The sequence below is a fragment of the Papaver somniferum genome, chromosome 1 (assembly GCF_003573695.1).
Source record: "Papaver somniferum cultivar HN1 chromosome 1, ASM357369v1, whole genome shotgun sequence".
NCBI classification, from domain to species: Eukaryota; Viridiplantae; Streptophyta; class Magnoliopsida; order Ranunculales; family Papaveraceae; genus Papaver; species Papaver somniferum.
Window position 1 is genome coordinate 47,790,546 of NC_039358.1, and position 12,964 is coordinate 47,803,509.

Here is a 12,964-nt window from a genome sequence, read left to right on the forward strand (position 1 = left end):
TGCTTAGCACCCAAGTAAGAATCCACGTTCCATTCTGCAATTTTTCGACAGAAAATGCACAAAAGAATACCCTGTAGCTGTTAATTGTATATGCAGAAGAAGGTTTAAAAGATGAAAAAGCTGTGAAGATTGAGATGATAGATTACTGGGTTCAGATTGAGTTGGATGGAGATAGAAACAAGGAGAAATACTAACGAAGATGAAACTCCACTTAAGAAGAAATACTAACGAACAAGGGATTTTGCGTTTCCCCTGATTAAAGATATCTAATTTGCATTACCCCCCTAGAGATTTATAATAGGTAAAACCCCCTTTAACTTGGATGTGCCGTAACCGAGCAGTTTAGTACAGCACGTGCAGTTCACATGCGTGTCAGAAAAAATATCTGAAATTGTCAAAAGACATACTTACCCCTGGATACGTGGTGCATTCTTAGCCCAAAAAATTTTTTGACCGTTCAACGGGCATCTCCTTCTCTGTTATCTCTGCTCAAACCTCTATTTAACTCGGTTGAAATCCATTCTCTGATTTCACCAAACCTCCACATCATTTAGTTAGCTGATTTATCACAAGTAAGGAAGAACACTAGCAGACATTAGTGATCGAGTATGGGAGGTGGATCTTCAAGTCTCGACAGTGAGGTAAGTTCCTGCATATGCACCATTAAAGGGGGGAATGCAAATTATAGTATTTACAGTGAGGGTGTATTACAAATTTAAACTGTGATTTTTCAGGTAAAAGATGAAGCTTCCAATGAAACCACCTGTCAAATATGTTTTCAATCAACACATTCAGCAATAGATTGCCCATTTATATACTCAAAATGTAGAAAATGTGATGGGATTAGAAGAGTTTGGGAAGGAAATACTCAAGATAATCCACAAAGAAGATTTTTGAGGTGTCAAAACTTCATATGTGGTGAATTTCAATGGCTGGATGAAGCAGTGAGGTTGCCACCACCTAGACAACATCAAGCAAAGGGGTGTTTAAAGTGTCATAATCTCTCACATTGGGCTAAAGATTGTCCTGAAGGAAACATGAAACAAAAACAGATTAGTGCAAATACAAGTATTGGTGAATTGTGTGATCAGTTCCAAAGCTCAGTCAAGTTAGACATTGGACAGAAGAAAAGAAATTCCATGTAACAAGTAAAACTGAAATGTAATAAACAGATTTCTGGAACTAAAGTAGCATCATGTCCAAACAAGAAAGTAAAGTGGCTAACTGAGCCTAACAAAGACCATATATGGCCATAACAGAGTATTAAAATAGTTTTACCTACACATAGGCTTCACAGAGTAACATCTCTGTACAAAAAATGGCAACTGCCCTGCACAATGCTAAGATAGATCAGAGTATAATCTCTGTACAAAATATTGCCTGCATGCACATCAAAAAAAAAGAGCACACACACAAACATGTATATGCACTTAACGCCTCCAAGCTGGTTTGAAGGTCTGGGATGGGGGTCTAAAAGCTTCCCTCATTCCATCGGCTCTAAATCCATTCTGGTTGTGGAAATTTGCTGCTGTTGCTGCTCTTCCAGCTCCACCAATACCTGTATAAGGAGGAGGGACAGATCTTGTTGCAGCTGCACCTCTTCCTCTAGCTGCACCTCTTCCATTTTGTTGAGCAGGTGGCGTGCCTCTTCCCATTCCTTGTGAAGATCCTGCTCCATTTTTTTGAGTAGGTGCAGTATTGCCTCTTCCTTGGCCCCTACCTCTGCTCCTGCCCCTTCCTCTAGCATTTGTAGATGGTACATTCTTTGTAGGGCATCTTCTGACATTGTGGGCACTTGAACCACAACCGCTACAGCTTCTCTTGCATTTTTCAGGGTTTGGTCTTCCTTAAACGTCAGACCTAATCCTATTCAGTTGTGGTCTACCAACCTTTCTCTTATATTTAGGCTTGTTGGGCCTCATTTCATGCTGCGTAGAAAGATATATTAGAACACAAACATTTGCCACATACTGAAAATAGTAAAGTGATGGTAGAATATTACCTCAAGACAATTCTCTTCACTTGCACATGCCTTAACCTTACCAGCATAAGCTTTTTTATAACTGGAAACCTTGTGCAAGTCATCAACCATACTGCAAAAATGAAATGTATGTCATAAGGTTACTTTTCACAAATGAAACAAATAAAAAATACAAAGGAAATCATAATGGTAGAATATTACCTATTCAGATCAACCCTCAAATGTATTCCTACTGCAACTGCATGGACGCATGGAATGCCAGTGATGTCCCAAACACAACAGCTGCATGATTTTTCAGTTAAGCTAACATCCCACCTACTTCCACTCATTCGGCTTTGGACACACCATTCAAACTCACTTTGTCCAAACAATTTGTATCTATTCTTCTTGGAAATTCTATTATTCATAATTCTCTCTGCCCTTGGCACCAATATCTTGCCCTCTCTCTCCCACTGCAAACATTTCATCTTCCTTTCAAACATCAATCCCATGACCTTTAAATTGAAGCCTTCCAACAATCTGTGCAAAGGCTGACACCTAACATCTAGCATCCAACTGTTAAATGCTTCAGTGAAGTTATTTGTTACATGCTCACATTTGGAAGTCAAATCAAATGGTGACCTAGCCCAAGTATGTGTCGGCACATCCTTAAACCATTCATGTGCCCTCTTGTTATCCTTGTCCATTTGATCCATTGCTTTCTTGTGGTCAACAGCTCTGTAATATTTTGATGCTCCCCAAGCTAGTATTTTCATGTGTTTTCCTTTGTGTGTCATCTTAAAGTTATCAAAGATGTGTCTAAAGCAAACCTATGTCTAAGTGTGGGAAAAACTTGTTATATTGCTGGTATAAGACCCTTTTGTCTGTCTGAAATGAAAGTCAATTGCATAGGATGGGCAAGCAATCTTGCTGCAATGATTTCCAGAAATAAAATCCAATTGGCCTTATTCTCTACATCACAAATGAAAATTGCTAAGGGGTACATACCATTATTACCATCAAGTGCAACTGCTGAGAGCATGACACCACCACACTTTCCTCTAAGATGGCACCCATCAAAACCAACAAAAGGTCTGCATCCATCTTTGAAGCCTGTTAGGTATGAATCAAATGCAAGGCAACATGTTTTAAAGTCATTATCAGCATCAACAGTAACCTCTCCAATACTGTTTGGATTCTTGGACACAATCTGCCTGCACACTTCAGGTGAGAACTTATAACCATCTTCATATGAACCATACACATTTCTTAGTGCCTTTCCAAGAGCCTTCCAACACACCCAATACTTCACAGGCACTCCATGCAACTCCATAATCTTTTCCTTTATCTTCCTTGGCTTCAAATTATAACCATCACTTCTTATATCATGTTCTATTACTGAAGCAATCCAAGTTGAATTGGCCAATTTGTTCTTCTTAGACATATCCCTGTTTACACAAGTGTGTTTATGCACATACTTAGTGACCTTGATTGTGCTTCCATCTTTTTGGCTGCACACATTAACAACACATGTATAAGTTAACTTACAGGTTCCCATTACTATGCATGTATGTATGGAATAAGATAATAACATATGTATAAGTTAACTTACAGATTCCCATTAAGTCTGAATGAACATTTGGGGTCTTTGCACCTGCACCTTAATCTGTCCTTGTCATCCTTTGTCTTTATAATTTCCATGGTATTGGCTATACAAAACCTTGTCACAAATGCCTTGTACTCTTTCATAGTTGGCCAAGTCATACCAATTGCAAGTTCATCTGTCTCACATGTCCATGGCATATGGTCTTCACTTTCTTTATCTGCATACATATCATCATACTTGTCTGCAACCTTCCTATATTCTCCATATCTATATGGCTCAGCTGTCTCTTCTTCTTCATCTAAGTCAGTTTCACAGTCAGATTCTTCATCAGGTTCACTGTCTGAACTAAGTGACTGACTGCTATGGTAATCATCTTCAACTGGTAAATCATCAATGTCATGATAATCCAGATTAGTGCATTCAGGAAGTACATCCAGCTCTTCTTCATCAAACCCTTCATCATTTAATTCATCCAACTCATCACCATCTGATGTTTTTTTCTTACTTGCAGGTTCAGCTGTACTGTTATCATCCACAGTAGGTCTTTTCTGTGGTGTATGTTTCTTAGAAGCCACTTTCTTTGAACCAAAGAAGTTCCTTCCAGGTGTATCTGGTGGCTGCTGACTCATCTGCTCATGTGGATGCTGACTTGTCTGCTCATGTGGCTGTTGACTTGTCTGCTCATGTGGCTGCTGACTCATTTGCTCATGTGGCTGCTCAGGGAGTACCACATCATCATAGTCATCAATATCAACAATTACCGGTCCTTCCCTCTGAGACTGTGTTGATGAACCAGCAACATCAACTTCAGACACCACTCGCGGAACATATGGCTGAACACCTACCCCCACATCTTGACTAATAGGATCTGCATGAATCATAAACAAATGTACTTCAGGAATGCCTTCTTCTTGATCTGAATCAGTCCAAAACCTCAGCAAATCTGGTTCATCATCTATGTCCAATAAAAAACCACCATCCAAATATTGAAAAGTAATCACCCCTCCCAGACCATTCAACCTGTCTCCCATACCAGCAATAAGATCTATCATACTCAAACAGTCACCATCAAAATTCTTATGACGAAATTCATGACCATTCATATAGTCGAAGAAGTGCAAACCCCCAATTGGTTGGTCAGGTGGCTAACGTCCACCATAATGAATCACCAGATCTTTCACACCATAATCCTTACTATCATTACAAACATACACAAACACAGAATAAAAAATTTCAGTTTCATTATCAAAACAATAACATCAAAAACTTACATTTTTTTATAATCAAACTGAGATATATCATAATCATAACCATTATTATCAATCCAAAGAACAAAAACCCCAAAATAAAAAGAAACCTAACACAGAATCGACTAAACCCTAACACAGAATCGAGAATCGAAAGAAAAAAACTTACAACATTTTAGGGAATTGCATGTCCAAATCCTTCTTCAAAACCCACTGTTCTTTCCTTGATCTTCTTCTCTATCTCTTTCTCTGATTAAGATTTGTAGAAAGAAGGGTGGAATCGAAGAGAAAAGGGTTTCTCTCTCTGTCTCTCGAATCATTTCTCTCTCTGTCTCTCTGTGAAATGGAAGAGAATGGTTTCTCTCCCGCCTCTTATCCAATCAGTTAGGTGAGATTAGGGTACGCATAACAAATCTAAGCCCAGATCTAGTATAAACCGTTGATTTTCTAAAGGGTAATTTTGGGTTTTAATTTTCAGATATTTTTTTTTCTGACACGCATGTGAACTGCACGTGTTGTACTAAACTGCTCGGTTACGGCACATCCAAGTTAAAGAGGGTTTTACCTATTATAAATCTCTAGAGGGTAATGCAAATTAGATATCTTTAATTAGGGGGAAACGCAAAATCCCCCATCATCAATTTGACACAAAAAGATTGGATTTTGACGTCCCAAACCATTTTCAATTAACAATGAAAGGACTAAAGAGCCCTTTTATGTAACTATTTCTCACTAAAACTAGCGTAAATATAACACAACACGATGGGTAATCACGTAAATTTCGTGGGCAGAAAAAAAGGACACGGAGGTTGGAAATGTTGTAATTGTTGAGGGGAAGTTTGGTAAACTCCAGGGTAAAGTCACCTAAAGCTTGCGGGTTCGAATCCCGGCCACCTCCTTTTTTGTTTTTTTTGTTTTTTTTCCCTTCTCGTTCGTTGTTTTTTCTTCAGTCCCCCAAACTCCAACAGAGAAACTTCGTTGTTTCTTCTCCTTCGTGGTTCGATCTAGAGAGGAGATGATGAAAATTGAGAGGAAATATCATGTAATGATTTTTGGTAGTGGTATTGATTGAAGGAATCGATTCAAACTATGGGAAAGGATAAATCAGGTAATTGTTATTGTATTTTGAATGTATGTGAAATTAGTGATTATTCTGTAGAATAAGTACTGGAGTTTTCGGATGTGAGAACTATGTAGATGAATTGATATAGTTGAATTGCATAATTATAGTGAAGATTAGGAATTAGGGTTTCTGCTATTATTGAATCGATTGCAGATTTAGAAGGTGGGTTTCATTTATAAGATTTCGGTCGAGATTTGAGTTGGGTATTGAATTAATTGACGGATTAGGTTTAAAATTACAGACCGTATCAAGTTTCAGGTGATGATTTTACGTCTTAGTGAGTTAGGGTTTGTTCTTGAGAAGTTTGAATGGGTGGGGGCATAGAAGATGATTTCTTTGATTCATTCTGCTTAGCACCCAAGTAAGAATCCACGTTCCATTCTGCAATTTGTCGACAGCAATTGCACAAAAGAATACCCTGTAGCTGTTAATTGTGTATGCAGAAGAAGGTTTAAAAGATGAAAAAGCTGTGAAGATGGAGATGATAGATTACTGGGTTCAGATTGAGTTGGCTGGAGATAGAAACAAGGAGAAATACTAACGAAGATGAAACTCCACTTAAGAATAAGCTGAATGAATTTGGAGAGGCTCTCACAGCTATTATTGGAGTTAGATTTAAACGCCAAGGAAACTAAAACAGACCTTGACTAATTAGAGTAGTTGCCTAACGAAACAAACACCATCTGTGTCGATAATATTGGATCGTTCATTTGTATTTGCAGACATAGTTTTCTCCTTGATTGAACTTGTTTTGTTTTTTAAAGATATCAGTCTTACAGTTTTTATTTGTCTTCTTATAGTTGGAAATTGCAGGACAGACAGATATTCCAGTGGTCGAGGGGTCACATACTACATTTACTGAAAGTATTTATCCGATGGCAATGGAGGATGGATTGCCTGTGTAGTTCATGGGAATTTGCTGAGTAGTTTCATGGCATTTTTTTGTTGCATTGGCACTTAGATCAGGACGTACACAGACAGGGTCCCCTACAATTTACACTTTTTTTCAGTGATCAAATTCTTTACTTATTACCCAACTGGTAGTAGTTGGACCCGTGACTGTAGGAGGCGTGCATCTTTAGCCAAGAATCCTTGATTGCCATCTCATGAATCTTTATTTTCTTTTTTGTCTCTGTTTTGTGCTGCCTGTAAAACTATAGGTCTCGGTCTCAGCCTCTTTTGAGATGTGATTTCTTTTTGTTATATTCTCTGTTTCTGCTTTAGCTTTTTGTATTTTTTTGAACGGGGCGTTTCTTTTAACTTTTAAGTGATCAAATTTTATGTACAAGGTCCTGGTTAGAGTAATCTTTTCAATAGTGAGAGCCACTGGATCATTTTTATCAAAACGCTAACACTAGAGACTAGACTATGTGCATACTTGGCAAACAAGGATCGAAGTTACGTGCAACACAACCATGTAATAACCAAAAGACAGTGAACCCATTCAGGTAACCAAAGAAAAATTAAGGAGATATCCTAGTTTAGTGTGTAATTTGGGCACTATAGTAGATAGTCTGACATTAGCTTGATCATAGTCACATTGACCTGAACTGCGTCATTTTCTCAAAGGTGCAGTGATCAAAGGGCCTTTTATTTTGCTGTTCATAATACATCTGTTGTTGTAAGCACCCAAGTAAGACAAACTGTTGTTACAATCATTGATTAATTAGTCTTAAACAGTACTTATGGTACAGTATGTAGATAACATGGGATTGTGTTCATAGTCACTAAGTCTCTTTACATTTTGATCTAACCTGATGTTGTCCGTGTAATTATATTAAGCATAAAAAAATTTAATATACTTGGAGTTGGTAGTTGAGTTACATGGAAATTTTAGTGGGTGATATTGCGAGTATAATCTTCGCATATGCCAACCATTTCCCATATGCCAGGGAATGTCCATCATAACGGAAGGAAGCTATTACGAGTATAATCTTCGCTGTTCCTAGATGTTCAGATTTGCCAGGGTTATTGCAGATTCAGTGTCTATTTACTGCAAAATATGGAAAAGAATTCATTTCTGCCGCTGCTGAGCTCAAACCTGGCACCATTGTTAATCGCACTGTAAAGTAGATCCATTACGTCTTGTTTGCGATTCAAACTAGGGAGTACAACCTTGTTGTACAATCTTTTCATAACTTGGGTTTTAGTAATTTCCTGTTTCCTTTTGATTTATTAAAATATGTAGATAATTGAAAAGCTTTCTGTGAAAGCACCATCTGCTGAAGTAAAACTCAGTCTTCTGATTGAAATTGCTCAAAAGTACAATCTGCATTGGGATCCTTCAAACGCTATAGCAGAGTTCAGCAAAAAGCATGAATCTTCTGGTAATTTGTATATCTAAATCTACTTCTCATATTGGTTTTATTTTGTCTGAACTCGACAACACCAACATTTTCTTATAGATGTATGTTTAGGAATGATTGCATGGAAAGCATGGAAGAGCTGGAGCAATGGAATTGAAGTGGAAAGCAGTGAATATTTGGCAGTGTTTTTTGTGGTGTTGGCTTGTTGTTGTCTTCAGTTGGAGGAAGTGGTATTGGCAGAAGATGATGAAGTTGAGTTGAGAAGATAGACATGAAATGGTGAGTTGTAGGTGCAGTTTTGGTGTTGGGATGTTTGAACTGGAATGCCTTGAACTGTGTTGATAAATGCAGCTGTGCAGTGAATGAAACTGAGATGCAGCTTAGGATGATGCAAGACAATGAGCTGGTGCTGTTATTTATGAAGCTACAGAATGAATTTGATATTGCAGCTGCAATTGCAATGGATGCAATGGACTGAAATGAGTTTAGAAGATCAGGGCTGGTGAATGCAGTTGCAGATAATTGTGGTATTGATCTGCAAATGGAGTTCGGGATGAGATGGAACTGAAGAAATGGCTAGCTGCAGTTGGTTTATGTTGATTTGGTGTGAAGCAGTGGTCAGGGAACTGTAGGTGCTACGGTGGTGCTGCAATGAAGAAAATAAGAGAGATAGATACTGAGATTGGGAAGATATGAAGCTGCCGCAGCTGTGGAATGTGGGTGAACTGAAGTTGTGATGCGCAATGAGGCGCAGCAGGAGCTTAGGCCTTGGCAAATTGGACCAGTCCGCTAAACTGACTCTGATTCACCATCTGACTAGACCCTGACTCAGTTCTTGACCGGGTTGACTCAGCTGACCTGAACGGATTGACTCGTTTAACAGGTGACATGATGGACTTTGCCGGTCACCTGAGCTACTTTCCCGGCCAACTTCTGGCGATCGAACGTCTCTTTAACGATGTTTTCTTCATTTGAAAATCTGAATCCACGCAATAATTTAGGTATCGCTTCGTCAAGTTCTTCGGTCGGCCCTCCCACCGTGGCAACGGTTGTACTAGTAACTTATAAAATAATCGGAAAATGGGTTATTTGTCCAAATATTTTTAAAACATGGTTCAAATGGACGAGTAAAAATTAGTATGGGTGAAATGGACACCAAAAAAACAGCAAGGATGAAACTAGATTCATCCTGACTTAAACTTAAAAAATAGCAAGGATGAAAATGGATGCATCCTGATGTAAATTAAAAATAAAAAAAAATATTTGAAAATGGGTAGGATGAAACTGTTTACATCCTTGCTATTTTTACATTTTTGTCCATTCAAACAGTATCAAAATCTAAATGTCTTTTTCACCTAGGAATTGTTGATTTTGGTCTTTTTAATCAATTTTGTGTAAAATAATATGATATGAAGTAAGAAATTATAAGATGTCTATGTTAAAAACATTTATTTAAAGTGAAGTAAAACAGTAAACAAAACAAAATAAAATCATAATGAAACTTTTGAATTCTCAGTTTAACTTATTGAATATAATAAGGTATGCAGAATTTTTGGAGCAAGGCTTTCCTTGTACGATGTCTTCGTTCCCTTGACAGATGGAACTTTAACATCTTCAACATACCAAGTTAACCTTGTGTTGGAATAAAGTAACACATCAAAGCAAAGATGCTCCAACCATCTTGACGGGGAAAACTCCGAATCTTCCCCCTCATAACAACCACATTTGTTTGCTAGATATAAGGATTCAAAGTTTAATCAGATGCTTGACTTTCAAAAGTACAATCAATGTAAAAAAAAAGATGCAGAGCCAGATAAAATTTATATCATACAATCTAAAAGTACGCAGACCCAAATCTGCATGAAGTATTAAATTTCAGGTTTTTAGCCACCCATATAGTTTCACCCTAAATTACAACATCATACCAATCATGAGAATATCATCATTCACTATAATGAAAAATGCTTATCCATAAATTTACTCGATAAACTGAGAGATACTACAGTTTATGACTATAGTCACCTCTCATCTGTTGAGCTCATTATCTACTGTAAAGGAGATTACTCCTTGTCATTCCATAACATTTTTCTTTGCTGCCAGCTATACCCGCCACTCTTAGAATAATTGATTTTGTCTTACTAATTTGATTAAACACAATTACATAAATAAAAATGACGAACCAAACAAACTAAATATACCTAGTATTGTTTAAAAACATCACTTGTTTTAAACTGGTAGACTTTCATCTGGAAAATAATCCAGAAATAATGTATATAAAAAATCATTACTATTTTCACAGTTAAATCCAGAAACAAGAATACCTTTTAATGGAACTCATGAGCAGTACAATAAAACGATCCCTCAATTAAAATCACCGTCTCACTGTTCTTTGAGTTATCATTATCACTGAAAGTGAATATTACATGGATAAAAATCAAAAAGTAATCTAAAATAAAATCAAAAAAGAAATTGATTTTCGATTCAACGATAGAGATATTAAATATATTTTATAAAAAGCAGAGAAAAATCCTAATAGGGTTAGGGTTTACCAAAAACAAAGAAAAATTGTACATGCAAATGATCCTCATTTGGTTCGAATGGATAGACCCTCATCTGCAAAATCAAAACACGGCTAATTAATTTATAGAAAAGGATCAAACCCATCATCTGCAAAATCAAAACACGACTAATTAATCTATATAAAAGATGCTTAAAAAAACAGACAAATGAAGTTCATGAATGCAGCATGAGAAGATTGAAACCTCGGTGATGCCCTTTCGATCCTTCATTTTCATCACCTGCGATATAAAAAAGAACAATATATTTTATTTTATTTTATTTTTGGTGTATAGCGAGGCAGGAAAAAAATAGAGAACAGGGGAAAAACTGTTAAAGAAAAAAGAGAAGGAAGAGAATAGGCGAAAAAGAAAATAGGAAAGAATATCTTCATGGGTATCTTGAAAATGATTCAGTACTTGTTAAAGGTTAAACCAAGATAGTATGACAAGCAACTAGTAGGTGAAGCAATTAGTAGAAGTTGATGCTGCTTATATGGAAGCAACTAGTAGAAGTTGATGCAAATACTGTGGAAGCAACTAAGTTAAGTTGATGCGGTATTTTGGGAGCAACTAGCATAAGTTGATACGGGTGTTTAGCATGCATAATAAGTAGACTTGAGATGCAAATTTTCCAGTATTAGAGTTTAGTTACGTATAAAGTTTAGAATTTTCTAGAAGAGTCTTTGTTTTAGAGTTTGGTCTTGTTAGGAAAGTCTTTTGCTTGAGAGTCAAGTTTTTTAAACTATATATAGGCTGTTAAGCCATGAGTTTTAATATGAATCAGTAAGAAAAGTATTTTCAGTATCTCGTCTTGTGTTTTTTTGCATTAAGTCTTTGATATAAGATTTTCTACATCTGGTATCAGAGCACTGGTATTAGATTTCAGGGCTGTGGGTATGAGTTGTTGAGAATAAGAAGATGGCGACAAGTTTAACTTCAGTTACAGTACCGGTGTTTGAAGGAAAAAACTTTGAACACTAGAGGTTCCAGATGGAGAATATTTTTATATATCAATAGGTATGGGATGTTGTTAATATAGGTTATGTAGAACCAACAGAAGGAGTTGTACTTACAGAAACTCAACAAACTCTATTAACATCAAACATAAAGAATAATTCTTAAGCAACTTATATTCTTCATCAGGGTATTCATGAATCTATCATAGATAGAGTTATTTATATTAAAGAAGTCAAGAGAGCATGTGATGGTTTGATAAACTATTACAAAGGATCTGATAAGGTCAAAAAAGTGAGATTACAAACTTTAAACAAAAAGTATGAGCTTCTACAAACGGAATCATCAGAAACAATATCAGAATTTTTCTCAAAGACATTAAATCTTGTCAATGAGATGAAGGTCAATGGTGATACAATAGAAGATTCTACAATTGTAGAGAAGATTTTACGAAATTAACCTCAGAAGTTTGAATCAAAAGTTACTGCTATAGAAGAATGTAACACTGCTGCAACTATGTCTCTTGATGAGTTATTAGATTCTTTATAAGCTTATGGACAAAGATTACTTGAAAAGGCTGCAAAGCCAGTTGAATAAGCAATTCAAAGTCAAGTAAGATTGAATAACAATAAAGGAAGATCTAATGCTGGAGGAAGACCTAATACTGGAGGTTTTCAAGGAAGATATAATACTGGATTTAGACCTAATACTGGAGGTTATCAGGGAAGAAGACAAGTTGATAAAACAAAATTTCAATTCTACAATTTTGGAGATTATGGACACTTTTCTAATGAGTGTTCAAAACCTAGAAAGACAATTGATAATAACTTCAAAGAAAATATATCAGAGAGTCATGAAGAAGAAGAAGAGAAAGCTGAAAACTTACTACTTGCTTGTCATACAGCAGAAGAACAACCTCATATTAAATGGTACTTAGATACATGTTGTAGTAATCATATATATGGAAGAAAATACTTATTTGTCAATCTTGATGAATCAGTACGTTCAACTGTGAAGTTTGGAAATAATTCTACAATTCTAGTTATGGGAAAAGGAAGAACAGGAATTATTCTTAAGAATGGATCAAAGACATAGATCATGGATGTATTCTATGTACCAGGTTTACATCAAAATTTGTTGAGCATGGGTCAACTGTCAGAAAGAGGATATTCTGTGAATATTTATAATGGTGTTTGCTCAATTAGAGATA

At 36.4% G+C, this 12,964-nt stretch overlaps 1 protein-coding gene and 1 long non-coding RNA gene across 4 annotated transcripts; both read left to right on the forward strand.

Annotated features, from left to right (window-relative positions):
* The first annotated feature begins 608 nt into the window (after positions 1-608).
* LOC113302553 lies at positions 609-1,145 on the forward strand. Its single transcript, XM_026551516.1, has 2 exons — positions 609-641; positions 735-1,145. Exons 1-2 carry the CDS (start codon positions 609-611, stop codon positions 1,143-1,145), a joined length of 444 nt encoding a protein of 147 aa, XP_026407301.1.
* A 4,601-nt stretch (positions 1,146-5,746) lies between these two features.
* On the forward strand, positions 5,747-9,340 carry LOC113285535. Of its 3 annotated transcripts, none has more exons than XR_003328725.1 (4): positions 5,747-5,921; positions 6,737-8,005; positions 8,125-8,263; positions 8,342-9,340. It is a non-coding gene; the product is annotated as an uncharacterized LOC113285535 (long non-coding RNA). The 3 variants fall into 3 exon arrangements; XR_003328720.1 differs by having other exon boundaries at positions 6,737-8,000; XR_003328714.1 differs by having other exon boundaries at positions 6,737-8,263.
* The last annotated feature ends 3,624 nt before the right edge of the window (positions 9,341-12,964 follow it).

Coding starts and splice junctions, on each gene's coding strand:
- LOC113302553 (XM_026551516.1), top strand. CDS start 609: ATGGGAGGTGGATCTTCAAGTCTCGACAGTGAG. Junction 642..734: donor CTTCAAGTCTCGACAGTGAG/GTAAGTTCCTGC, acceptor GTGATTTTTCAG/GTAAAAGATGAAGCTTCCAA.